General features: G+C 48.8%; 7 protein-coding genes across 7 annotated transcripts; 5 read left to right on the forward strand and 2 right to left on the reverse strand.

Moving 5' to 3' along the window:
• Positions 1–5962: 5962 nt before the first annotated feature.
• Positions 5963–8959, forward strand: GIQ15_00144 (APUM2; the record flags this gene model as incomplete). Its single annotated transcript, XM_033547561.1, has 5 exons — positions 5963–6004; positions 6057–6228; positions 6291–7906; positions 7962–8517; positions 8583–8959. The coding sequence occupies 5 exons, from the start codon at positions 5963–5965 to the stop codon at positions 8957–8959; spliced, it is 2763 nt and encodes a 920-aa protein (XP_033408512.1).
• A 1759-nt stretch (positions 8960–10718) lies between these two features.
• Positions 10719–15470, reverse strand: GIQ15_00145 (tuberin; the record flags this gene model as incomplete). The annotated part of the gene is made up of 1 exon (XM_033547562.1): positions 10719–15470. The coding sequence occupies one exon, from the start codon at positions 15468–15470 to the stop codon at positions 10719–10721; it is 4752 nt and encodes a 1583-aa protein (XP_033408513.1).
• Positions 15471–16361: 891 nt separating this feature from the next.
• GIQ15_00146 (KapE) lies at positions 16362–19660 on the forward strand (the record flags this gene model as incomplete). Its single annotated transcript, XM_033547563.1, has 8 exons — positions 16362–16431; positions 16493–16803; positions 16860–17030; positions 17080–18404; positions 18458–18525; positions 18600–18903; positions 18979–19158; positions 19216–19660. The coding sequence occupies 8 exons, from the start codon at positions 16362–16364 to the stop codon at positions 19658–19660; spliced, it is 2874 nt and encodes a 957-aa protein (XP_033408514.1).
• Positions 19661–19970: 310 nt separating this feature from the next.
• On the reverse strand, positions 19971–20732 carry GIQ15_00147 (peptidyl-tRNA hydrolase; the record flags this gene model as incomplete). Its single annotated transcript, XM_033547564.1, has 2 exons — positions 19971–20351; positions 20652–20732. 2 exons carry the CDS (start codon positions 20730–20732, stop codon positions 19971–19973), a joined length of 462 nt encoding a protein of 153 aa, XP_033408515.1.
• Positions 20733–21297: 565 nt separating this feature from the next.
• On the forward strand, positions 21298–21781 carry GIQ15_00148 (uncharacterized protein; the record flags this gene model as incomplete). The annotated part of the gene is made up of 2 exons (XM_033547565.1): positions 21298–21424; positions 21516–21781. The coding sequence occupies 2 exons, from the start codon at positions 21298–21300 to the stop codon at positions 21779–21781; spliced, it is 393 nt and encodes a 130-aa protein (XP_033408516.1).
• A 1577-nt stretch (positions 21782–23358) lies between these two features.
• GIQ15_00149 (malate dehydrogenase) lies at positions 23359–24429 on the forward strand (the record flags this gene model as incomplete). Its single annotated transcript, XM_033547566.1, has 1 exon — positions 23359–24429. One exon carries the CDS (start codon positions 23359–23361, stop codon positions 24427–24429), a length of 1071 nt encoding a protein of 356 aa, XP_033408517.1.
• A 1670-nt stretch (positions 24430–26099) lies between these two features.
• GIQ15_00150 (E3 ubiquitin-protein ligase RNF14) lies at positions 26100–27929 on the forward strand (the record flags this gene model as incomplete). Its single annotated transcript, XM_033547567.1, has 3 exons — positions 26100–26756; positions 26802–27206; positions 27417–27929. The coding sequence occupies 3 exons, from the start codon at positions 26100–26102 to the stop codon at positions 27927–27929; spliced, it is 1575 nt and encodes a 524-aa protein (XP_033408518.1).
• Positions 27930–27937: the final 8 nt, after the last annotated feature.

Below are 27937 nucleotides of genomic sequence, written 5' to 3' on the forward strand. Positions count from 1 at the left end.
CGGCGGTTGGAGGCGAATATGGGCTGCGATAGAGTGTCGTCTGTGGTATTCGATAGAAAAGTAGCACACAGCGCTACGGATGTGAAAGAGTCGTCGATGTAAAAAGAGCGGGTGGTTTAGAGTAGGAATGAATGGACAGTGAGGCGGCCAGCGAAAGAATGAAGCTGACACCCACTAAGCAAGGAGGAGAAAGTCGAAGTCGGAGTCGAAGTCGAAGTTCCAAGGTCGAAGTTGTCGAAGTTGAAGTTGAAGAGAGAAGCGAAAAAGAGAGAGGAGAGAGAGGGCGTTTCCAAAAGGGGGAAAAAAGGCGGCGAAGGCCCAGGGGTAAACAGCTCTAGTCCAGATACGGCAAGCGTCCCGAGAGCCAGCCAATCGGAGAGGAGAAGAGGTCTCCTCGGTTCCGGCGTTACTAGAGACCGAGCCAATGAGAGATGAGAAGTGCCGTGATCGGCTTAGTCATGCATGCTCCGCCAGCTTAACTCGATTAAGCATCAAGAAAAGATAAATATAGACATATAACAAAGTTGAACAGACAGACCGATATATGACAGGAAGACAGAGACAGACAGACGGACAGGCAGACAGGTGGGGAGACAGGGATCTATTTAACAGGCAGGCCCTTTGGCGCCGTGCTCCTGTCCAGAGTTGTTGCTCGAGGGTCATCCGGTTGTACAGGGGGGGGTGCGATTGGCCGACCAACCCTGCCAGCATTCCAGGGAAGCGCCCGCTGGCCGAATCACAGGCTTATCACCAGCAACTTCGGTGACGGCGAACTCTAAGGGACCATCTCTTCAACAAGTTCATGCGCCGGCCACTATCACTTTCACTTTGCCGAGATACTGGCCAGGAAAGATGGTGGAAGACAACGGTGTCTACATCTACGGGGGGTACTCTCAGCATCCTTGCGCTGTGCGGAGTACTCCGGAGTACGGAGTATATGGTTGGCATGACAGTTGGATGGCTTAGAGATGGGGGATGAAACTGCTCCGGCCCGATTCCGTTGGATACCTCGCCATCGACAGCCAAACCTCTCATCGGACAGAGGGATGCAAGCCTAATACCCGCAAGCCAGGCGTGTCTTGTCGAGAATAAAATCCCTCGTCAAGGCCCCTGCTAGACCTTGATTTCTCGAAGCACAAAAGCCAGAAGTTTCTTCCGTTCGTCCAGAGGACCCAACAGATCTTGTTCTGGCCATCCTTCGTTCGCTCTTTTTTTGCTTGGGCTCTTTTTTTTTACTGGGCTGGACGGAGATTTACGACGCACAGAGTACTAATAAATACTTCCCTGCTCCCAAGGTGCGTTTCTCCACGAGTCCAGGGGACTGGGATCCTATTTATATCCTCCTTGCCTTTGCACGGGGGGTGGCCAAATCGTCTTTGCCCGGGTTCCGCTAAGCTCAGGCCCCTATGCAAGGGGTAAAGCGTAACATTAATTGAGTACTAATTGTGAACTGCAGTTTGTCGGGATACATAATCGCTTTTTCGTTATCATTTACGGAGCATTCTTTAACAGCCGTACGGAGTATGGAGTTGTGACTATGGACTGCTCTTTGTTAGGGCGTTCGTTCTACCCGTCGGCAATCTCAGAGATGGTGCGATCGTCGGTTTAACCACAAATGGCAGACTCCAGCCATTAGACAGAGTACGCCGTATACTGTTCACTCAATGAATTTTCAGCTCTGCCTACAATGTACGGGTGTAGTTTAATGCCGCCAATTAAATAACTCTGGAAGATGCCGAGTTGTCAAACTATAGCTTATCAAGTGATACATAGAGTAATGGGCATGAAGTAAGAATCAGCCGCGCCTAGAATGGACTTCCCGACGCATCCAGAGGCCGTGGACTCGGAATATCATGACTGTATCTTATACACGGCCTGACACGCCATCCATCATAGACGCTATTGGTGCGGACTGGAGTATGGTGATGTAGACCTGCTTCTGCTGTAGCATCTCGTTCCTTGTTCTTGCTTCTCCATACATGGCACAGACATGCCTTGCGCCTTGCATAGAATATGTGGGAAGATAGGGCGTAGGGCTGTTGTTGCTTCTAGATATCATATTTATGTGTCTAAGACATGCAGGAGTCAATCTAGAATATGTTGAGGGCGATCATTAAAAGCTTGGAAGTACGGAGTAGATGGGAGGAAATACCTGCTTTATAAAGTCCTCCGTACGCCCGTCATGCATCAAGGGAGGACGAACATATGAACACGAACATAAGATGGAGCTGATATAATCGTTCCCAAGAGCTCTCAGAGTTGCCTTTCTAGTAGGCGACTTGATCATGCTCCTTTCATCAGCAGCGCTGTACCGGCGTTACTCTATAGTTCACTACTGAGCACCATCGAGTACTATCGATCGACGCGGTGGCTTGAAATCAGTCCTCCTCTCTGTACCTGCTTGAAACCCTGTCTGAATAGCGAGAGGATAAAAACAAAGAAAGACTCCTCTTTTTTCAGTCGGTTCCTGAGCAAAACTTGATTTCTTTCTTTTTCTTTTTCTTTTCTCTTTATTTTTTCAGCCCTTTACCAGAGATCAGCCGTTCACAAAAGCGAACTCGGGAATATGAAGTCATCAATACCTGAGGGAGAAAAAGTTTTTAAGTCAAACCTTGGTTGAAGCCAGGAAAATTCCTGAAATTTAAGTCAATTTAGGTGCCAGTCCGGGTCGTCCGCGCAGTGTCTGTCCTCTCGTCGTCCAACTCAGAATCCATCCCGTTGCTTTTTACTAGTGTGAATATTTCCCCAGAGTCCGACTGGTGTTAAACCAGGCCGCTAGTGCTGACTGGCTCTCGTATTGGGATTTTATGTAAGAGGGTACAAACTGACGATCACGAAGACCTCACCTGTCTTTCCGCACTGGGTAAATGGGTAATGTGTAATGTGTAATGGGTACGGATACTCCGTAATGGGCAATGGGCAATGGGCAATGCTGTCGTGTGCTACCCACGTCTCGCGGGAAACAATCTATGCATCGGTCCTTGAACACGACACGGCACGTTGTACTGTTGGCGGCAGGGAGTTCGGGGCCAAAGAATAGTTCAGTAGTTCCTGGCGGCTACTAGCCATCCTCCGTATCTGAGATGTACAGGAGTATAGTTCATGACACGTATGCCATCTCCCATCCGTAACAGCTCGGCAGGAGTGACGAGACCGGTGACCAGCGACGAGCAGCCAGTTGAGCGGCGGAGTAACTGTTGGACGTTTGACAAACTGCATGTAGGTACTCATGTGTTGCCGTTAGGCGAGGTCAGTAACCGTACGGCGTAAACGATATAGCAATGCCGGTACAACACATGGATAGAGGATGTATATGTGAGTAATGATAGCACGGCATCCCCAGTCCACCATCGCCATCTCCAGATGTAGCAGCCGATTCCACGCTCGACCGGACAAAGGTCACACAACAAACACACTCACATAAACGCTGCCTGTCATCGAGGTCTCTGTACAACTTGCTCCGGGGGGCCACTTCCCAACCGTATAACAGGACACAGCACACAAGACAGAGGGACAACAGAAAGAGTCAAGGGTGAGTTGGCGTATATTTGCTTCTTTGTGGATCTCTAGTTTCCCAGGATCTAGTGGGCCCCTAATTCGACCTTAAAATGATCTGCTGGGTGGGCCGCTGGCCCTATCATTTAGCCCCTGCGAAACTAGTGCATGGCGAGATATAAGCGTACGCCTGCAGAGGCAGCAGAGAAAAGCGGGAGAAGCCAAAACGGCGACCGCAGAAGAAGGGGCCAGGGCCAGGACCAGGACCAGGCCCCAGGTCCGCAGGTCCGCCGGGCGAGGGTGGCGGAGAAGAAATAAGAAATGGAGAATGGGGGGGAGATCCAGATATGGCTGCGAGAGGACGGGTCGCTGGCTGACCGTGAGACGAGTATAGAAGATATTCGCCGATCCGTGGCTCATTGGCCTCCGCGCTGCTCCCCCCGTCGCGATTGGCGCGAATATATACGGGAAATCCATCCCATCCGCACCTCCATCTGCCCCCGTCCCCTCGAACGGCCGGGCTGGGCTGGGCCACGGCGAGATGTGCTCGCAGCAAAGGACGACGATGTTGCACACAGCGGGTAATACCCAGGGCAGTGCAGCAAGGTATTCCCCCTACCCTCCCGGCATGACGCTCCTGATGCGCCTAAGAGCTCCCCTTCCCGTAGTGCATATTCCGGAAGCCCTGAACCGTATATCATCCATCCCGTTTAGACGATGGAAAAGTGATACGTACGGCGGGCCAACTTGGCTTTGCCGCTAGCTATCTTGGCCTGCGAGAAAAACGAAGTCGTCTGTTTCTAGCCGTAGTCGTCGTTGTCTGTAGGTCTGATGGTCTGCAACAAGAGCAGTCCAACCAAGAAGTCCAACCAAGAGCAGTAAGAGTAGTAAGGCCAGGAGAGCAGTAGAGCCGATAGTACTCCGTAGTCGTCTCGTTTGTCCGTATCACATCTGCGAGTGCTGGTAGACGAATCCCTGAGATAGCTTAGAGTTAGGCTTCTCGATAATCTCGATTCTTCCCACAATTCGCCCGCGAGACCATCGACTCTCCCTGCTCGCCGTCGCTCTGTTCGCTCTGTCTTGTCCTGCTCTGCCCGTTGCCTTTGTACGCCGTGGTTTCATACGCTGTGCTACCTGCGTGGGCGGCTTAGGTTTTTTTCATCCTCCACATCCCAATATCTATTCTTTCAGCCAGCGGACGCTGAAACGCAGACAGACTGAAGAATCTCCGTCCAGGGTCGAAGCAGAGGACGAGCGACGCCCCGGCCTAACCTCTCGCCTCGCATCATAACCAAGACGGACGGAGCCTGCGGTGCCATCATGTTTCCGTCTGTGTGACAGCTTCATGCGCTTTTGACCTCTCTTTGTCCTCCATCTCGTCCATCCCGTCTGCTCCTCTGAAACAGCAAACGTCCGCACGCAGCAGCAGCAGCAGCAGAGAAGTGCAGCAGAAGCAGAGAAGTGCAGAGGAAGACGTTGTCCTATCCGCATCCGATCTCCCGTATATCCTACGCCGTCGACCTCGCAAGCCTGCAGCGAACAAAGCTTGACCGCTGTAAATAGAAGCTCCGGCAGCTCAATCCCTCCCAACGGCCCCCACGAGACTCAGCTCGACTGCTTCTCATATCGCCGTCGTCGTCGTCGTGTTGTGTTGTGTCGTCGTCGTCATCGTCTCGCCGTTTGATCGTTTGATCGTTGACCGTTCGACCGTTGGAGGGACGCTGGATGAACCGTCTACAGGGACCATCGAGACTGGTCGCGCTTCCAAGGCGTATAATGTGAGCAGAAGACGTGAGTCGGGTTTCTTGTCTCTGCTTCTTCTGCTTCTTCTTCTTCTTCTTCCCTCCAGGCGGCTGCTTGCCGCGATTGTGCTGTCAAACGCATCCCGCTGCCCCATTCTGCATTCGGCCTCCTCCTACATCTACTTCTTCTCTTTTTCTTCCTCTCTTTTTCTTCTTCTTCTTCTTCTCTTCTTCCTCTTCTTCTCTTCTTCCTCTTCTTCTCTTCTTCCTCTTCTCTTCTCTTCACCTCATCCTTGGTTCGTCTGGTGAAAGTTTCTCATTCCGCGGTTCGGGCTCGCTTGTACCGTGTCACTCGTCATTCTGACGCTATAGACCTCCGGGTCATATATCTATCCTCATACCCTTCTGTACATGATACTGTTCTCTTTACTCTGCTCTCGAGGGCGATACATACGTCTACAGCTCCAGATTCACTGCTCCTGCTAATCGTTACCTCTGCAGTGACTTCTTATTAATATTAATTCCATTCACGCATCAGGTTCATCCTGCCCATGCCCATAATCGCCAGCAAATAAATCCCCGCCTTGGAACATATTCCTCTCGCCTTTGTCTATTCTTCCAGCATATTCAGACCTCGATCCTGCAGATAACCCGCTAGATACACCTGTTTCCTGTTCGATACATACCCTCATACATTCTTCACTTCATACTCTGTTTATTCAACCATGGCGACCCTAGGAATGTCCAACGGAAGCGGACAGCAGCCGGTAAGCAGCCCAAGACCAGCTCATATAACTGCCATAGCTAATGGACATCCAGGCCAGGACTAATGGTCGGAACTCTACTCCCTCGTCTGGCTATCCAAGCGAGCGAGCCTCTCTCACTCAGACATCGGCAGCCTTTGGGAACGGAGGCTGGAACAGCAACATCTGGGCTCGCTCTCCGCTCCCTAGTCTCACCAGCTCCATAGCGGAAAATGTACATGCGAAAGGTAGCTGCTTGCAAGACTTGTCCTTTGTTTCTGACTCCGGCTGAACTAACTTCTTTCACTAGTAGCTTCTACCAGTGCAGGCGATGCAGTGACTGGATCCCGTTCTCTTCTGTCTTCGTCGGAGGTGGAGGGTTGGGCTGGCCCGTCACTCCCGTGGAACTGCTCTCCAAGTTCCAGCTCTCACGCATCCTCTGTGAACCCAGGAGGCAACACACCTCCAGGTCACTCCGCGAATGTCAACCCCCTCCAGCATCCTCGTGGCGAAGCCTTCTCCTATTTGGCGGCAACCCAGTCTTCTACTCCCAGCATGGTTACCAATACCCGTGGCCCGAACTGGAGTCACTTTGCCTCGACCTCGAGCGCTGCTCCAGCGTCAAGTACAGCTTTCGACAATGGTATCGGAAGAAACAGTCACCACGGCAGTATAAATGCGGGACACAGCTCGCTCAACGGAGGCCTGATTGCAGCTAACGGATTGCAGAGTCAGGAGATGTCCGTGAACCCGTTCGACCATGTCAATGCCCTTCCTTTCCGAGAATCTACCAGAGCAAACGACCAAGGCCCTTATTTCCAATCTGCGGCAGCAATGAGCCTGGCTTCCATGACTCCGTCTTCAAGTCACTTTGGAGCTGGGACCCCGCGTCATTCGATTTCTACAGGTCACGGCAGACCTAGCTTGGCAGAGGACGAGCTTGTGGCCGCACTGTCCAGAGTCGATATGTCAGTTGCAGGTGGATTGGCTGAGCAACGCCAGCAAACACTCCCTCCTAGGCCGTCCTTCCAGCAGCGTGCATCGTACGATGGTATGCTGACTAGCGCTAATTCCCTCGACCTGGACGACAACCGCAACCCCTACGCAAATTACTCGCGAGATATCTCGTCTCCCTCTGTTACTCTGCCTGCCCTCATCCGAAGACAAGAACGGGCCCATCAATCGATCGAACAGCAACGCAACTCTATCACTGGTTATCACTCCAACGGCAATGGTCAGGTCATGGAACCCATGGGTCAGGGGATGTATTCTCCCAGATACCGTTATACCACGAACGGCGGAAACCTCAGCCAGGAAGAACAAGCTGAGATGTTAGCCCAGGGACTTCACAATCTACAGCAACAGCAGCATGAACAGAACTACACAGCTGTCGCTATGAACCAAGTGCCCAGTAACATCAATTTAGCTGCAGCGTATAGATATACCCCTTTCCAGCAGGCCCAAACCAACGGTATGCACCAGGTGGTACCCTTGCCCGTCTACCCTGTGAGCGCATTTACTCCGGTCTCGGCACCTTCAGTTCACAGACCTTCAACTTCAGATCAAGACCCCAATCAGGCAACCCGTAGCCCAGTGCTGCAAGAGTTCAGGGCAAACAACAAGGGCAACAAACGATATGAACTAAAGGATATCTACGGCCACATTGTCGAATTTTGCGGAGACCAGCATGGTTCGCGATTCATTCAACTTAAACTCGAAACTGCGAACAGTGATGAGAAGGAGCAGGTTTTTAAAGAAATCAGGCTGAATGCTGTACAACTCATGATGGATTTGTTTGGCAATTACGTTATTCAGAAACTCTTCGAGCACGGTAACCAAGCACAGAAGCGGCTCCTTGCTATGCAGATGCAAGGCCATATCTTCTCATTGTCTATACAGACGTATGGGTGCCGCACGGTTCAAAAGGTACGTTCGTTCTTCACCAAGCTATTTTACGTCTTAGACTAATAAAAAAATCTAGGCTCTGGAACATGTTCTCGTCGAGCAGCAAGCCGCGATGGTTAAAGAGCTTGAGGACAATGTAATGAGATGTGTCACAAACCAGAATGGAAACCACGTCATCCAGAAGGCGATTGAGCGCATACCCAACCAACACATCCGATTCATTATCGATGAGTTCCGTGGCCAGATTCAACGCTATGCCACCCATACCTACGGCTGCCGGGTAATCCAGCGCATGCTGGAGTACTGCCCGCTCCCGGACCGTTTATCCATCCTTGCTGAGATCCATGCTTGCAGCCCGAGCCTCATCTCTGACCAGTATGGCAATTATGTTATCCAGCACATCATCGAGCACGGAGAAGAAGAGGACAGAAACAAAATAATTTCCATCGTCCTTGGACAGGCAGTTCATTTCTCCAAGCACAAATTTGCAAGCAACGTCGTTGAAAAGAGCATCTCGTTCGGCAGTCTAGAACAGCGTTTGGCGATCACCCGAATTCTATCCGCAGTTAACGATAGAGGAGAGGGTCCTCTACTTGGCCTCATGCGCGACCAGTATGGCAACTATGTCATCCGTATGTACCTCCCATTCCCTCGTAACTATACTTACAATGCCAGTCTGCTAATCAATGGAATATAGAAAAATCCCTGAGTATGCTAGAAGGCGCAGATTACAAGATGCTTGTTAGCCGAATTACACCATTGATGCCTCTGCTGAAAAAATGCAGCTATGGTAAACAGATCGCCGGGATTGAAGGACATCTCAACAAATATGATGGTGTGTCGAGTGCATCGGCGTCTTCACCGGTCGAAAGCACCAAGTCGCTCGGCCTAAGCGTTGACAACAACGCGAATAGCTTAACATACACGCGCGACAACAGCCCTGTATATGACTTGTCCCCCGTCACCGCCGACATAAGCTCCCTCCCAAGTGCGAACACTAGTGTGCTTGAAGAGAGTCCTAACGACATGACGAAGGAGGAGGATGACAGCACTCCTAAACAAGGAATGCTCTAATCCTTTTCCCCCCTCCGTTTCGAGGCCATACTTGATCACTTCCGATTCAGTCCAATCCAATCCAAACCAATCCAATCTAGCGGGGCATCATGAAATTTGTACACTTAATCTAATCCACCACCTTTCAAATAATGGAAACGAAAACGAATATATATTTTTTAGCATGGGGTTCAGGGAAGGGGAAATCAATCGTCGTCGCTCTCGGTCGCTTTTTTGTCCATCACATCGCATCGCATAGTGTCGCATTGCAGCAAGCAACAATTTGCCTATCCAGGCTCCCCGATTAGCGCTGACTTATGTTTCAACGGGTATAAATGGCGGTTTCTCTCTGGTTTCTCTTCTTCTTTCCTTCTTCCCCCCCTGCTTCCACCTACTTACCTACCTCGCCCTTTTCCTTTCTTATACAGATTTAAAGATATATTTTTTCTTTAATTTTCATATTCTTCACCCATCTCACCTTTCAAATCCCTACCCTCAAACTTCGCATTACTTTTCGGTTGCAGTGACTTCTTATCATTGTTATTGCTCTCATCATGGTCTTCAGGGAGTTTCATTTGCCAGTTCAGGGAATTTTCTTTCTTTTCCAACGGTGCGAACTAACGGTGGAAAGGAACACGGGCTGGCGTCAAGGCATTCTTATCTTTTTATTTTTATTTCACTCACGTCTAGTTCTATCTTCTACCTCATCCTTCACGGTGCTCGGCATTATCTCTTTCGCGATATTCTTTTTAAAAATAACCCCTTTTAAGGGTGTGACGAAATTCATCCCTTTTTAAACATCTCATGAAACCGAAAAGTTTTTCTTCTTGCAACCTTGTCACTCACCTCTTACATTATTTTACTACACACGACACAGGTATAAGCACTGGCACTGGCATGGCACTGGCTTGGTATCGACATACTCCGAACAGAGTACATCTACCTCCTTTGATCCTTTGAGCACACATCTCTGCCTTGCCGTCCTTTTACTTGTTATCTTTATAAATGGCCGCTTTGTCACACTGCTCTCCGGCTTTTAACATACACTAATTTCATTTCCCGTCATTAATTGCTTTTTTTTTATTTCAATATTTCAAATACGGGCGGTTATTGCCTTTGTTCTAAATAATAAAATCAAACCTAGACTCGCTAGTTATCTCGCTTATAGCTAAATAGCCATACACAACTCGGTTCCAGGGCTGAATTTTTACTATTGATTGATCTTAGTGTTCAGTCGGCGTTCGGCCAGCCTTCGATGGGCTATAAGTGGTTTTTTTCGTCCTCATGCAAGCCATGTAGCACTGTACCGATGACGTCAGGTTCATAGGCCGAGATGGGCTCAAATCATGGTCATAATGATCCTTCAACATACAGACTTGGATCTCACCAGGATGACCAGAATTCATATTCTTATCCATGGCTTTCTACATCCTGTAACCATGTTTCGCTTCTAGGCCCGAAAATTTTAAACCTACGATGACGCATACATATCACAGTATGAGGAGGTATTCAGAAACAGCGTTTTATTATATTGTTTATAACACGGATCAACACTCAACGAAAGAAGGCCTAGTTTTTTTTTTCGGGTGTTCATCTCCTTCGGCAGGGAGTGTCAACATGTAAAAAGGAAATCAAATCACAAAAACTTTTTAATCCGTTATCTTATCAGGGGGGTATACATTAAAATAGAGCTCATTGTAACATGTGTAACATGGGGATAATATATTATTGCAGGAGTAGAAGTGAATGTGGAGGTATAATATATCGTGATATTCGGGGTTTAACGAGTCCAGCGCGAGAAGTCTAAGCTCTGGAAAGCGTTGTAGTCCATTGCAAGGTTGCGTTCGGTGCCTAGGCCACTGCGTAAACTTGCGTCCTCGTTGGGAGGTTTGGTATTGCGTCGAGAGGCCGGGTATTGGCCGTCATTGTTCGGACCAGAGTTGCTGTTGACATTGCTGTTAGATACAGCGTCCGGGGTAGTGATGTCGATGGAAGAGCATGCATATGCGCGGTCCCGGAGACGACGGATTTCTCTCAAACGGTTTTGCCATGACGAGATATATTCACCACCATGGCTGCAGACAAGAGAGAAAACAGATGCGTTCAAGCCAATGATTCGGACGAAAGCAGCGAGATTCTTGCCGGAAATGACCTTTGGAATTGCCGAGGCTGATAATTCGGGCATACCAGGCTTGCTCAACACTTTGACAGTATAAAATCTTCGGTTGAAGTCATTTACTGTGAATTTCCCTTCTATTTCTTTACCAAGGCCTACCGGAGAAGCTGGAGTTATCACAATATCCACAAAGTTGAACTGCGTCGAGATAGTGTTGAAGTCGAACTCGGAGCCGGAGCGGTTGAAGATGATGTTTACGAAATCGTTGCCAATGTGCTGCTTTTTGTTTACACAATGCGGATCCGCTGTCAAGTTCGTGGGCATCATGGTAGCGACGTGGTATATAATTTCGGAAACTCGATCACGCCAGGCGTAAATGTATTTGCCATCTCTTTCAAAATGGAGGCCTTGAGGATTAAACTTGGGGTTCTCGATGGAGACTTTGGTCCCGAGACTCTCAATGAAGAATTCATAGTCTGGACTGCCGCATTCATTGGCAAATATTTCTGTCTCATCAGTTTGGCCTTCGCCAATATATAGAACTCCAATCTTATGGCCGTCAACGATACTGTTCCTATCAAACGCACCAATTGCCCGCCGAGTAAAGTCATCATCTGGTAACGGGAGTGGCTGCAGTGGAGTAGGGGTGGGGAATGCGGATGCTGTCATCTGGAGAAGAGCATGGCTTGGCAAGACTGAGGTTCGTGTTGAAGCATCGTCAGAGAGAGAATATGTCCCAGGATTTGTTGGAATTTGATGAGGCAGAACTGGCGCGGTCCGCTGCTGGAAGATAGAGTATGTAGTTCCGGATGCCTGTCTTTTAGTGACTTGGTTTAAACCAGAGGCGCATGCTGTTTCGATCGTCACGATACTGGTCCCTACAATCCAAGTCCTTTTCACAACTGGACCATCCGAAGGCGAAGGGGGGAAGTTTTCGAATGGAATGGTGTCTCCTAAATCCGAGTATGCAACTCGCTGCATCATGTCAATAAATACCTGGCTCTGCTCTTCGATGACTTCCTTCCCCTGCTCGTCATTGAATACCAATCGCTTTGTGATCCAGCCGACGTGATTTGGGCGATCCTGCAGCTTGAGGGATAGGAACCAAAAGACCATGACGTGGTATGTCAGATGATAGACATATCTGGCTACGTTCTCCCCACCATGGAAATCGATGGCCTCTGTGGGGGGATTTGAAATAGGATCTTTCGAACCATTGCTCACTCGCGAGGGCATGGAGACAGATCGAACATTGGCAACTTCTGCACTCTTGTATCGCTGTTCCCTGGAGGTTTGAATATATCGAATGCAAATTCCGAAAACAGTCCTGATCTCTTCGTCACGAAGGTTGACATACACCTCAGGTAATCGAGCGAGCAGAGCGAGGAATTCGAGGATATGGACTGCGATATGAGATCGGGTGATGACCTTGGACATTTTGTCAAGGATCGCATTCAAACACTTGGTCACCGATAGTGGGATTTCGTGACAGCAAACGCTAAGTGCATGAATACATCCTCGAGATGTGCCTTCCCAAGATCCAATTCCATACATGAACGCACGAACAATCTCGTCCTGCTCGCCTTTAGCAAAGTGTTCGTGGAAACTAACAAGCATAGTTAGAGCTTCTAGGAGGCATATCGCAATATCCTTCTTCTTTACTCCTGTCCAACCGAGTGGTTCGGGGAAACTCTCGTTCTTGATCTGTTCGCACAAAACGCTCCGTAGCAGCTTTACCTGGGGTAATGCGGCTCGAAAGAAATCTCTATTGGCAAGCTGTGCACCAACGTGCGCAGATACGTAGCTATAGATATCCCAATCTTTCTCACGCTGAAGTAGCGCAATAATGGCCTCAACCCATATGTTGATTTTCAAGACGACATTGGTGTCGTGTTTATGGTCTTCTTCAGTGCATGAGCTCTTGAACGCGTAAACATTACTGCCCAGTTTGAGAGCTGTCACGTCAGGCAGCTTGTTTTGTTCGTCAAAGGTCCAGATTGGTGCAACCCATCGAGATGGGCGGCGAGACATGGTACGGGGGCTATGGAGTCCCAGTGGGGTAGTTGATGGATCTTTAAGAGAAAGCCTGCTATTTGGAGTTGACGATACATCGTTTTCTTTCGCTGCGCGTTCAGTGGATGATTCTTCACTGACACTCGACTTCGCAGTCGACTCGGCAGGGCGTAGCAAACCAGCCGTCAGGTGGCTATTGTCGATGGAGGATGCAATATGGATAATACCAGATGTATCACATCGGAGTCGGAAAAGAAGCCGGAGCGCAGTGAGGCGACAGTCGGATGGCCGTCGTGTTGACAGTGCAATGTCTATTAATTTTTCGTAGGCTTTCAGAGCAACCTGAGACTTCGTTTCTAACCCTTTCAAAAATATCCGGATAATGCCCAACGTCGTTGCGTCGCTCAAGGACGGCGCGAGAGTGTCCGAATTCAAAACATAGTGCGGCACTGGATTGGTGCTAGATGGAGACATGTCCTCTTTGTTGTCGTCCGCATTCATCGGTTGGCTTAGAGTATCGATTATGAGGTTGAAGGTGTCTTCGTCAGAGTTGGCTGTTCCATCAACGAGGAAGGCCACCAATTCCTGGAGAAACAAATATGAATCCTCGTCGGCAAAGTCCGTAGTGAGAGCGCGAACAAGACCTTCATTGAGAAACAACTCGGGCCCATCCTCACTAAAATACGCATCTCTAAAGGTTGCTAAGGCCAAGATGCGAGTCTCTGGAGCCTTGTCGCGAGCCAAAATGTAATCGTGCACTAATTTCCACGAGTAACTAGACCAATCGTCTGATGTGGATGGGTGGCATAGCTTCTCGATGCCCATCAGACGTATAGCTAATTCTGACTGAGAGTGGCTCAGATATTTATGAACGTCGGCCAAGAGACGCCATGCTTCTAGTTTTTGATTCTTATCCAACTTTGGCCACAAATTCTCGAGCGAGGCAGCGATCCGGGTAAGGTTGGCGACTATGTTTGATCGCACATCGTCGGCCATGGTGGATTTGGCAGGCACAGGTGTGGCGAGAGGAGAGATGTTTGAAGCGGGCGACCCTGGCGTCGTTATGTCGATAGCCCGCTCCGAACAAGCCAGCATGACATTGACAAACTCCGACCAGTCGTGTTGCAGTGAGACTGGAGCGAATTCGCCTTGCAACACGTTAAGACAGACCTCTAGGATATCGGTGTCGATGCGACCATCCTTTCGGAGCGATGCGTGGTGAAGAGAGGTGATAAGATGGTCGAAGGATATGGTAGGCATTCCATCTTGGCCGTATGCAACAAGCAGATCCCGAAAGATGTCAACAGCGCCTCTAGTAACATTTAGATTCCGGTCAGGCCGCTCCGACGTCTCTAGAAGAAAGGTGTGAAGGGTTTCCACCATCACCGGCTGCTTGCCAGACTTGGCTAGGCTGCGAACTGCTCGCGAAGTTGGGCCAGCTAACGACTTTACCGACGCATGGATGCTGCACAGCACCTCGAGTAGAGGGATGAAGCTAGGGTCGGGTACGCCTGAAGTCGTGATTATGGCATCGAAAACAACCAGAGCATTTTTAATATCCACAGCGGCGCTTGTCTTTCTGCAGACAGTGAATATCTGTTCAAGAACGAGTTCGATAACATCCGGGCCAGGGGGGTGTCGTTGCAAAGTGACAATGTCGACAATCAGCTGAAACAATTCACCCAAGATGGTCTCATCAAGGGTGGCGCCATTTGGCCTTTGCCCTCTTGCCCGCTTGAGTTTTGATCTGATGGTGGCTGTTTGCTCGTATAGGGGCACAATCCAGGCGGCGATTATTCGCAATACGGGCTCGTCAGTGAAATCGAATTTCCTCCCATAGTCTGACAGTGCGATCAAGGCCTTTATCCGGCGGGGAATCACGTCTGGCTGTGACGGTCGCGAGATTGAGGAGAAGAGTATCTTTCGTCCGGCCAACGACAGGTCCTGTCGGCTGGAGACACTTTCGAGCAGGACAGAGCCAGCATTTCGAGCTTCCGGAGAACTCGGATGGTCGATAAGATAGGCGCCCTGTTCCCAGACCGCAACCACCTGGTCACCGCTGAAACCGTGTAGATACCTCACCGCCCTCTCTGCCTCGTCGACTGCAGCCTGGAGCGGCTGGTCCGCCGATAGGTTGTGAAGAATGGTGTCGAAGCTTGGGGCAGTCGACGCATCAGACGCACTCGTGGCCACACTTCCTCGATGCAGGGACTCGAAGCCAAAGGTCACTCTGCTGCCTCTCCTACCTTCCATGTCGGGCGACAGGGAGCCTCCAGCGTTTTGCGCATGTAATACCGGCGACTGCGACTTGGGGCGGCCCACCGCGAGGGTCTTGAACACGTCGGCGAAGGATGAGGTAGACGGTTTGTTATGTGGCGCTTGGGGGACATCGTCGGAAGACATCCGCCCTGACGGGCGAATGAGTCAGGGTCTTGATTGCCAGGACGGTGAAAGACGGGGTAGAATTGGAGGCTGATTCAGGCTGATTCACTGCGCTTGGTCGTGATTGTATGAATAGAAGCGTATTGTTGCTATTGATTGTCCAGCTTGTCCAAAATATAGCGACACGGCAGTCCTAGGTACAGATCAGCATTGTGCTAGATTGGCGGGACAGAACTGTAAATTGGCGTTAGGTGTGTTAAATATTGGCAGCGGTAGGATCGATATAGCGACAGCCTGGCCGTGACCTGGTCAGCAGCTGAATCAAACAGATGACGCCTTCTCAATGGCCCTTTTAACTATATCTATTGGAAGGGGGAGAGAAGAAGGGATCAGTCCACGCCAAGCACACTAGGAGGGATAGACAGCAGCCGACTAACAGCATGCGGGGGAGCGTTCGCTTACCAGCCAAAAGAACGTATAAATAATTAACCGCAAGGGGTGGTGGTTGGGGCGGCGGCAGAGGATGAAGCCAGAGAAAAAGCAAAGATGTTAGGCAAAGTTGTCGGAGGTGAAGTTGCAAACTCGCGGATCGTGGCAAATCCGGGGAACGAACCTTCCTTGCCGCCAAGACTTCTGCTGCCTCTTTTGGACATCCGGGCCATCTTTTTCTCCGATGGTCACGGGACATGCTTACATAACACAACTCCCCGCTTGTTCTACTGTTTGTTTTGACCAAGAAGATTTTATATCCTACTCCGTGTATCTATAATAACTACCATACCTATAGTCTCGGGGTCCTGCGTCCTAATTGACAGGTATTACAGTCAGATCTGGGTCTGCGGATAGCCGTTCTACGCTTACTTGTACTGCTCACTTGTACTGCTTACTGTTTTACGGTCCACGACCCCCGCCATGGCGAGCAATCTAGCTCCAATTGCGCAGCTTCTAGAGGCGAGCTTGGATCCCAGACAGCACAAGCAAGGTTGGTGTCTACGGCCCTTCCGTGTCTTGCCATAAACTAACATGCTCCGTTGTTCCTACAGCCGAGGCGGCGTTGAAGCAGGAGGAAGCCAAACCGGGATTTTCCCTCCAGCTCCTCCACATCACAGCGTCGGAGACGTTCCCATACAACACCCGTCTCGCGAGCGCCCTTTGCTTCAAGAACTTTATAAAACGGAATTGGACGGATGAGGAGGGCCAGTACAAGCTTCCGGAGAACGATGTGGTCACCATCAAGCAGGAGCTGATCAGCTTGATGATCTCGATGCCCCCTGGCATACAGTCCCAGCTCGGAGAGGCGGTCAGCGTCATTGCGGACAGTGACTTTTGGGAAAGATGGGACACCCTTGTCGATGTTTGTTCCTCCAATGTGTCTGCAATGGAATAATTCACAGCTGACCCAGCGTCTAGGACCTGGTTTCCCGACTATCCCCCGATAACATCAAGTCCAATATCGGTGTCTTGCAGGTGGCTCACTCCATCTTCAAGCGGTGGAGGCCTCTGTTCCGCTCCGATGACCTGTATAGGGAGATAAATCACGTTCTTGGCAAGTTTGGGCTACCATACCTGGCACTATTCGAGGTAAGCTCTCCGAGCCTGCCTTGTATATCTACAATACTGACCCAATTAGTCACTTGATGCATATATCGAGAAAAATAAAGACAACAAGGAGAATCTGGCCCTAGGATTTACCCAGCTTAACCTCATGGTCAAGCTGTTCTATGATCTATCCTCGCATGATCTGCCGCCAATGTTCGAAGAAAATCTGGGCGCCATTGCAACATTGTTCCTCAAATATTTGATGTACGACAACAAGCTTTTACACACAGATGGTGATTCGGAGTCCGGCGTTCTGGAATTCGTCAAGGCGGGCACCTTCGAGGCCCTTACTCTCTATGTTCAAAAGTATCTCGACGTATTCGGCTCCCTCGTTGAACAGTTTATTGGCAGCTCGTGGAATCTGCTTACCACAATCGGCCAGGAGACTAAATACGATATTCTTGTCAGTCGAGCCTTGCAGTTTTTGACCTCCATTGCAAAGATTCCAGCCCATGCAGCAGCCTTCCAGAACGAGGGAACCCTTGGCCAGGTTACAGAGAAGGTAATCTTGCCCAACGTTACTCTCCGAGAGTCAGACGTCGAGATGTTTGAGGATGAGCCAATCGAATTCATCCGAAGAGATCTTGAAGGTTCCGATAGTGATACCCGACGACGGGCCGCTACCGACTTCCTGAGGCAACTCCTTCAAAACTTTGAAGATTTAGTTACCACGGTAGTGTTAAGATATGTCGACCACTACCTGGCGGATTATGCAAAGTCGCCTTCCGGCAACTGGAAATCGAAGGACACTGCCGTTTACCTGTATTCCTCCATTGCCGCTAAGGGGACTACAACGGCAAGCCACGGTGTCACAACCATCAACACCCATGTCAACATCACCGACTTCTTCCAAAAGAACATTGCATCGGATTTGGTTGCAGAGACCGGTGTCCAGCCAATCTTGAAGGTCGATGCTATCAAATACCTTTACTCTTTTAGAAGCATTATCACGAAAGAACAATGGCGAGAAATCATGCCCCTACTAGTGAAGCATCTCGCCTCTTCAGATTATGTTGTCTACACTTATGCCGCAATTGCCGTTGAGCGAGTGTTTGTCCTCACTGATGCTTCCGGAGCCCAGGTTGTGCCAGCAAGCGACATTGCTCCCTTGGCTGGACAGCTTCTAGAGCATCTCTTCCAACTTGTCCAAAAAGAATCATCCGCCCCTAAAGTTCAGGAGAATGAGTTCATCATGCGATGTATTATGCGAGTCCTGGTGGTGATCAAGGATGGTGCCGTTCCCCAGACCGAGTCTATCCTCAATCACTTCATCAGAATTACCCAAATCATCAGCTCCAACCCAAGCAATCCACGCTTCTACTACTACCACTTCGAGGCACTGGGTGCACTCATCAGGTAAGATAAACCATCTATACAACTGGAACGAACAGAGCCTAACCATCTCATAGATATACTGGACCTTCCAACCCGGATAAGCTTGGCCAGGCTTTATACGGCCCATTCTTTACCCTTTTACGTAATGATGTATCAGGCGAGTTTCCCTCCTAAAGACTATCGTCTTTTGGAATACCTTATAATAACGCCTTGCAGAGTTCATGCCATACGTGTTCCAGCTACTGGCTGCCTTGCTTGAGACAAACCCGAACGGTCCATTCCCAGCCTACTTCGAAGACATGATATCCCCGATTCTTGCGCCAGTTATGTGGGAGCAGAGAGGAAATGTTCCTGCTCTCGTCCGTTTACTGTCAGCTATCGTACGACGTGCAGGAGACCTTTTAAGCAAAAACAACCAAATTGAGCCAATATTAGGAATATTCCAAAAATTGGTTTCATCCAAAGTCAACGAAAGCTATGGGTTTGACCTTTTGGAGACTGTTATTTCGACTTTCCCTTCGTAAGTTCCTGAGATGGATATCCCTGGGAGAGACTATTTCCTGAAATTCAAACCCTGACTTCCACGTTTTTCTAGGGCCATGTTGCAAAACTACTTCTCCACCATTATTCAAATCATTCTCACCCGACTACAGAACTCGAAGACTGAAAATTTCTCCCTACGCTTTGTCCGGTTCTACCATTTCCTCTCCGCCCACCTAGAGAATGGATACGGAGCCGATTTCTTCATCCAATGCACCGAAAACATCCAAAGCGGGTATGTTTTCCTTCTCATTAGCTAGCGATACATTCAAGAATGCTGACTTTCATCCAGTGTCTTCACTCCGATTTATCTCAGCATCATCCTTCCAGAGTCTAGAAAACTTGCTCGACCCCTTGACCGCAAGATCGCAATTATCTCGTTTGCCAAAACACTCTCACACTCCGAAGCCTTTGCCTCTCGTTACAAGAAGGGGTGGGGATTCACCTGCGAGGCACTGCTTTACCTTCTCGACCAACCCATTCTTCCCACTACCGGCGATGATATCGTCGCCGAACATGACGTTGAAGATATGTCCTTTGGAGTTGGATTTACCCAATTGACCACTATCCGAATGCCACCTAGGGACCCTTGGCCCGAAACAGGCCCACAAGTTGGCCAGTGGGCTGCTACGTACTTGAAGGAGGAGAATAAGAAGAGCAACGGGAAGATCCAGACTTTTGCCCAAGAGAGACTGAACCCTCAGATCTTACCTGGCTTGGCCAAGCTTCTTGCTTAGTCTTCTCCCAATTTTATCAAAGATTCATGTATTAGACGGACGTTTTACGAATCTCCTGAGTTTGACAAAAATATAAATAAATGATGGATGCACTTCCCCTTTCTTTTTACAAATGATCGTGTAGTAGAATCTAGTTGGTTGTTTGTCTGGAGTTCAAAAATAAATAAATCTATATCCCTGAATAATTGATCCAACGCCGGCAAAGAGAGAATTTATGTTACATGGTATCCAACAAAGACGCTAATTTTAAACAACCACCACGCGCAGTCCGCTGTAAACGCAGTCGAAGACGGGAATCTATGTTCTGCGTTCAACGTCCGTCATTTTCCGCTTTATCAAACGTAACATCACTCTTGCTGGTGGCCTGTTCCTCAACCTCAACCTCACCCACCTCGTCGATCTCGTTCTCACCAGCTTCCTCTAACCCAGCCTCTATCCGCTTCCTTCTCTTCTCTTCCTCTAAGGCTCGATACTTCCTCTTGCTTTTCTTAATCTTACTCGCTTTCCTCTTCTTCTTCACATTCGTTACAATCGCTGCTCGGCTCTGGTCACCCTTCTCGAGTAACTCCACTTTCTGGGCTAGGATCTGCTTGGCAATTTTCCGATTTTGTGACTGGGAGCGAGTTGCTTGACATTTTACCACGGTGTTCGTGGGTATATGTATGAGTTGAACGGCGGAGTTGGTTTTGTTCTATTATTGTTAGTAAGTATACTATAAATGGTCTTGTTCAGGGGATATTTCTAATATAAAGAAAAGGGTGGTCAAATAATGCTAATGAGCGATTGCATAGATAATAAATGGTAGGGCATTTGCTTTAGTCTGAAGGGTATCCGATCATGGCCTTGCTAGGGGCAACCAAATTATATTCATCTTCTATTTGTGCCAATAGTTCTTAAATACACCATGGAAGGGTATCTTCAAAAACATCAAGTAGAGAGATATCATAAATAACAACGAGGGCTAAGAAAATAGTAAAAATTCTTGACTGACAATTTTTTGCCCTCCTGGTCCGGAACCTTTGAGGTAGCTTCCGGATATCTCCGAATCATCTAGTGAAGGGCGAGGAGGCATTTGCTTTGCTGATGCAAGCGGCGAGACCGAAAAGAAACGCATTTCACCCTCATAGTGTCGAAGCTGCCATCGAGCTCCATTTGATATTTGGCGTGATAAAACTCGACGATATGCTTGTAACATATTGTAGTCTATGAACAAGTGATGAGCGATTGGTGTTTATTTATCTCATTTCATGTCAGAATAGGAATAATTCAGCTTCCCAGCCAGAAGCATGCTTCTTTTCTCAAAGTATAAAGCCTGGAGGTACCTGAATATTAAATGGTATAACCCTCTTGATGGACGCGGTTTCGATATAGAGGCAAGAGGTTAAGGAAAAGGAAGAGCTGACTCAGCAGGGAGATTGTGCTTCTTCCCGACCTTTCGCTGCATCTTTATCTCTAACATTCAACAACAGCAACTCGAGGCTACGACGATAAATTAATCCTTGGTTCCCGGACATATACAGAATCCACCCTTTCTCCCTATCTCTGATCTACCTTCAGCTTCTATCTTACGGCAAAACTCCATCCCAGCGAGCCCCCTTCTCAGCTTCTGCTTTAAAGGATTCGAGTCGCATTGAGCCATGTCGCAAACTACAACATCCCCTGGGGTATTTATGTCCTTTTCCCGCTGGCTTCGACTTAAGAACTACCAGTATGAAGTGACATTCTCACTTTACATGCTTACCCCCATAGAAAAAGTGGTCTTCAGTACGTGCAATTGACGCTTCATGCTCCGTTCCGCGGATGCTCACCTCCTTATCGGATAATTAAACTAACAACGAGACTTTTCGTTACTTAGACACTATACTTCTCCTCTTCACCTCCATGTTGGTCACTGCTGCCTACATCTACCTTCCAGACCATGTCCTTTCTCTATACCGGCACATCAACTATTACTGGGCTGGCCAGCCTGTCGCGGATCAAATCGCATCACATGCAGCAAACATGAAGCTCTCTGCGGCAGCGAATGCGGTGGCCGTCTCTGGAGGAAATGATATCATGTCCACGGCTACTCGTATCGCGGAAGCAGCCGCAGCATCAGCCGCCGGCTTTAAGGAATTATGAGCATATTGATTTTTGGAACGCATACGAGCCTACGGACTGATTCTACTGCCTATACTATACGATTTTAATTGCACCGCCGTGTGTATAATTTTTCTTCCAAGCCTCCCTCTTTGCATGCTCTTGTTACCGCAGATGCATTTTTCTTTCTACTTCACCCTTTTGTTGCGAGTTTATTAATATCCTCAATGTTCGCGGATGCTAGGTTCTCAATGAGCCGAGATGTAGTATATTCCCTTTCTTCTCTTCTTGTATACACTATACTAGCTGTTTTATGGGGGCTTGTGCCTTCACACTCATTACACTCATTCATTGAATTTAGCGCCAGCCTGGGTCAGTGTTCGTCTTAGGGGCTCACCCTTCCTAGATGGAAACTTGACGATTCTCGGTTTCTAGCTAGGGGAAAGATATGGCTGAGGAACTGGCAGTCTTTTGTTTAGAGATGAGATTATATTTACACGTGGCCATTCGTACACGGGTTTTACTGATATGTCGTCCGAATGAGTCTTTTTATTCCAAGCTTGAAATGTAGCTCATTCATTCCGATGAACTCCCCTCCATCCGTTAACGCCTGCAATGTACAAAACGTATATGATACAATATGCAATTCTACCCACCCATAGGTGGGCTAGATTCCCCCTTTCTTCATTCCGTAGAGGCTGGTGTCGATGAAGCCGTAACATTCTCCATTTCCTTTTGGATTCTTTGTCTTTCTAGCAATCGTTTCGCTCTCTGTTCGTTCATTCTCGCCAATTCCTTTTCTATTTCGCCCTTATCTGTAGGAATCTTATGGGAGTTTTCCGTCTTAGGCCAGAAGTCCGGGACGCTGAAACGTTCTTCTAAGTTGGTACCGAAATAGTACATCCATCCTATGGGGAATCCGATGTAGAGGCCGAACTAAATAACGACCGATATTATATTAGTTTGGTGTTTAACTAAGCCCCTGTTGATAGTGTAGAACGGAAGGGAGCGAAGAGTGTGAGGGGCTGTTCATGCTAAATACCTTAAAAACCTCAAGGTTTCCACCTTGTAGTCTGCGAAGAAGATTGCTGAACATGGCTCTGTAGTTTTTCTCTCCTCTATTCTCCGAACTGGTTGGTTCTCAATTCCCAACGGGAGCCGACGGGCTTGCACGAGCTAGAAGCTCTAATCGGTCTGGCAATTGGAGCTAGGCGATAGTTCGGAATGCGATGATAATGCAACGTAAAGTGGTCTCCGGTAATCCTCTGGCGTGTTTCTGCGTGCCTTGCTCCAGTTCGTTCTTCTTCATCCAAGTTGTTCCTGTATAAAAAGAGCGACCACTGGAGATCTATTGCTTAGTCATGGTTTAACCTCGGTGTTCGGGGAAATGCTGTTCCGAGATGGTATAAAACCAGGCCAAAGGATCTAGATAAATCAAGTAGAAAGAGAGCAACCGGTTAGAAGATTCGGCTGAAAGAACAGAGCAGGAGTCAGTATCACAGACTCGAAGCTGCGGCTGCAGCCCTTTCAATTGCGTATTATCATCAGTTGCATCCATCTGAAGTAGTCAATAGCTTCTACTGCTGCTAACTTCGACGCTGAATATCAAAACCTCAAACATGGAGGATGCCCAGGCAGTGAGGCAAGTTACAGCGTCAGCAGCTGAAGAATTTACCCGAAGAGTCCTCGAAAAGAACAATGTCCCTACAGCGAATGCGTCAATAGTGGCCAAATGCCTCGTGGAAGCTGATCTCCGTGGGGTTGATACCCATGGAATCAACAGAATCCCATCATACATGGAACGCATTCGCCAGGGAGTACTGGATCCAAAAGCATCTCCATCGTTGGATCAAGTCACTCCGGTGGTTGCGCGCATCGACGGCCACAATGCATTTGGCTTCGTGTCCGCCTCGATGGCGATGGATCGGGCTATCGAAATGGCTCGAGAGTTTGGGATCGGCATGGTTTCGGTCTACAATTCGAACCACTTTGGAATGTCTGCGTCTTTCGTCCGACAAGCCGTGGAAGCCGACATGATGAGCTTTGTTTTTACAAACTCCTCGCCAGCCCTCCCAGTTTGGGGCGGAAAGGAGAAACTTATGGGAGTCTCTCCGATAGCATGCGGCGCACCATCGGGACCAAACTCTCCTCCTTTCATTTTGGATATGGCTCCCTCTGTGGCGGCAAGGGGGAAGATATACAAGGCCCATCGCAGAGAGGAGACTATCCCCGAGGGTTGGGCATTAGACGCAAACGGTGCGCCAACCACTGACCCCGCAGCTGCTCTCAAGGGAGTCATGCTACCAATGGGTGGTCCCAAGGGTTCGGCCCTCTCTATTATGATGGACGTTTTCTCTGGCGTGCTTTCTGGCTCTTCCTTTGCTGGACATGTCACGGGCCCATATGATCCGTCAAAACCAGCTGGTGTTGGCCACTTTATAATGGCTCTGAAGCCTGATTTGTTCTTGGGCTTGGATGAGTTCAAGGAGAGAATGGACTATTTATACCAGCGCGTTGTGGGCTGCGAGAAGATGCAAGGCGTGGAAAGAATATATTATCCTGGTGAAATTGAAATTATCACCTCGAAAGAAAGGACAAAGGACGGCATACCATACGTCCAGGCGGAGATTGACGCTTTGAATAAAGAGGCGGACTTGGCTGGGACTGGCCACATAGAGACGATGGAATAGGCGAGGCACCTGCAGCAGAATGAGACTTGCGCTGGCCCGGCCTAGTTTTAGAAGTTGTATAGATAAAAGAAACACGTTTTAATTCTAATCTAACTTTGCCACCAGCTTTATTGGATATGAGATCTTTTGCCGGTTGAATTCCCAGATTTTACCGAAATGTCTTTCGGCCCTGTTCTACCGACGGGGTTGGATTTATGAGACGTCTTCCTCAGGGTCTCCCAACGCTGCCAGCCGCTCTCCGTTAGGTCCTCACGAGGAAGCAGGTCCCGAATTCGAAAGTATCTCAGCAGCTCCAAGTCCAAAACCCATATAAGCCAGCCACTCTGCCTTATGTAGGTCCCAATCTCAAACCACACAAACCCGTAGACCATCCCAATAATGCTTCCAGCCAACACCTGTTGAGGGGTATGGTAGTTTAAATATATCCGGCTTATCGCGACCATCATAGCCCCCGCGCAGGCGAGTGAGGCGATGCCGATACGCTCGAGAACGCTTAGATATCCAGACAGACTCGACGAGGAGGGAGAGTGCCGGAAAAGAAGAAAAAGGGTGAAGAATACAGCAAAGTATCCCATAAACTGAGAATGAGACGATGGCATCCCGTATCCTTTCCCATCCATTTCTGTTGTTATGGAGAAGCTAGTCAGAGTAAATTCGTATATTACGCATAACTGTAGTGTTGCAAGAATAAAGAAAGAGAGGGCGATTCATACGATCAGGCCTCTCCTGTTTAATCAACCTCTTTAATCCGAAATTTACGACTTCGCATGATAACTGTCCAGCAAGCATATAGATGATTTCTATTTCACGGGTTGCCCACGCCAATGACACATAGACAATGATCAATGCCTGTGGAACAAGTGCGAGAAAAGCAGAGAGGTATGAGATGGGATCTTCAGGGTTCTAGATCAAAATGCTCTGGTCAGAACTAGCTCTCCAGAGGATTAAAGAGCCCATACTCACATAGTGGACATGTGTCAATGACAGAGATGCCAACGGGACAAATCCATCAGCCATTTCGCCTATAAACCTCTCTCAATATTTATAGAATAATTGTGATAAAAGTCGAACTTCCTAGGGGGTAAAGGGGAATAAAAGAGAGAAAACCAAACAGAGCAGCCAAATATCAACAGTCCCTATTCATAATGGATCATATGAAATATATCACCAGCTGTGTCCACCACAAACGAACAAACTGGCGGTGGCTGCTCTGCTCTGCTGTTTTGTGGTGGAGGGCGGAATGAGAAAAAGGATGCCGCGGTGTTGTCGGTGTTCCTTATCGATAAGAAAAGTGACTGGATCCTCGGTGAGCCAAAATAGTTAGTTGAACCAGCGCCGGAGAACAATTCTGAAGCCCAACAACTGGCTGAGAACAGTTATATTTTATCCTGTTGCTTTCCCTTTCACATAGAAAGCCCGGAGTTATCGTTCTATACCTTGCATCTGCGAAGACCAGCTACGATATCCTGCGTTCCACCGTCTACTCTGGTCCCATCCCACCCATCACTGAGGGGCAGACTTTGGATTCAAACATCGAGACTCGCGGGTGGCTCTACGGTGTATTCGACTAGCTCGGAAGATATATCAAGTTTATAATACGAGATCTTGATTACTCTGTTATACCTTGGCTGCCCAGCCTACGTTTATTCCGAGGGCTCTGTTTTGGGGCGATGGATGAAGATACGGACGATGAGAGGAGCCAGGAGCTTCAGTCTATTGCGGCGATTTACCCGGAGATCGTCGTTGACCCTAACTCGCCATTTAAGGCCTCCTTGACACTCCCAATATTGCCTGTTAACCCCATAAAAGCCATATTTCGACGATCGAACGAGGAGGCCAGCACCGCATGCTTGCCTTCGCCTCCCCCATCCGCCGAACCTAGCGATGTAGAGATGGGAATGGATGATAGCAACGGTGCAGCAGCAGAAGGGGACCCAGTGGATAACGAAGTATACCACCTCTCACACCTGCCGCCCCTCAGCCTGGGGATTGAGCTCCCCACAGGATATCCGGCCGAGAAACCACCGATCTTTTCCATATCCACACACCTTAATTGGCTTCCAGCGCCAAATATCAACAAACTGATCGAAGACGGAAAGACACTGTGGGAGGAATCTGGAAATAATTTGATCGTCTTTTCATACATCGACCACCTCCAACTTGCAGCGGAGGAGGGCTTAGGGATAAGCAATGACTCGAAGGAAGTTGTGGTGTTTCCCCAAAGCATCAAAATTAGCCTCCTAGATTTCGAAAACAAAGCTAGGAGGGAAGAGTTTGAACAAGGAACTTTCGAATGTGGAGTTTGCCTTGAGCCAAAGAAGGGCAGGGTGTGTCATAGAATGCAGCGCTGCCTACATGTGTTTTGTGTTCAGTGCCTTCAAGAATTTTATCAGTCGTGCATTAACGATGGCGACGTTGATAACGTGAAATGCCTTTTTCCAGGCTGCGGAAAAGATAAAGCCGGTGGAGATCAATTTGGGCCACGCAAGAGGCAAGACCAGACCCTCAAGCCTGGCGAGCTAATACAAATACCACTTCCACTAGAGACGGTGCAACGCTTCGCCCGGCTTAAGCGAAAGAAAAAGTTGGAGTCAGACAAGACAACGATCTATTGCCCTCGCCAATGGTGCCAAGGTGCAGCCCGTTCAAAGAAGCATCCAAAGCCCAAGGATTTGATTAATGACGAGGAAGCTTCAGATGATGAAGAGGAAAACGCAGTTCCGTTCGATCCGCTAGGCGCAATGGAGCAGCTGCCTCCCATGTCAGAACGCCTGGCTGTATGTGAAGACTGTTCGTATGCTTTCTGCAGTGTTTGCAAGAAGGGTTGGCATGGTCCAATGAGTGTATGCTTCCCTCGAAGAGAGATTGAGCTTTCAGCGGAGGAAAAGGCATCCGAGGATTATCTCGACATATATACTTCGAGATGCCCTACTTGCGCAGCACGATGTCAAAAGTCGATGGGATGCAACCATATGATCTGCTTCCAGTGCAACACCCATTTTTGCTATCTGTGCTCCAGCTGGCTCTTTGCGAATAACCCATACGAGCATTTCAATTCTGAGAAGACATCTTGTTATATGAGGTTGTGGGAGCTGGAAGGCGGTGATGGAGAGGGGGCTCCTCTGCACATCGAAGATCCTGATGTTGTAAATGGGGAGATTGAGATGAGCGACGACGAAGATGACACCGAACACCCAATGCCCGTGCCACCTCCTGCCCCCGTACCACCGAGAGCCATACCTCCAGTGAACCGAAATCGCCGACTACCACCATTAGCAGAAGAAATGGGCCCAGCAGGATTGGGGTTACGGGGGGGTGATGGGCCGCATCATAGACACCGAGCACCGCCGCAACGACAGGGTGCCCACGATAACCAAAATGGGCCTGTCAATGGCCAATTACCCCCCGGCCAGATGCGTGGGTTGCAACGGTTTCTATATCTCGTGCAGCATGACCAAGAAGATGAATGGGATAGCGATGAAATGGACGATGACTTTTGACGCAAACT

Source organism: Arthroderma uncinatum (genome assembly GCF_011692745.1).
Source record: "Arthroderma uncinatum strain CBS 119779 chromosome Unknown scaffold1, whole genome shotgun sequence".
NCBI lineage: Eukaryota > Fungi > Ascomycota > Eurotiomycetes > Onygenales > Arthrodermataceae > Arthroderma > Arthroderma uncinatum.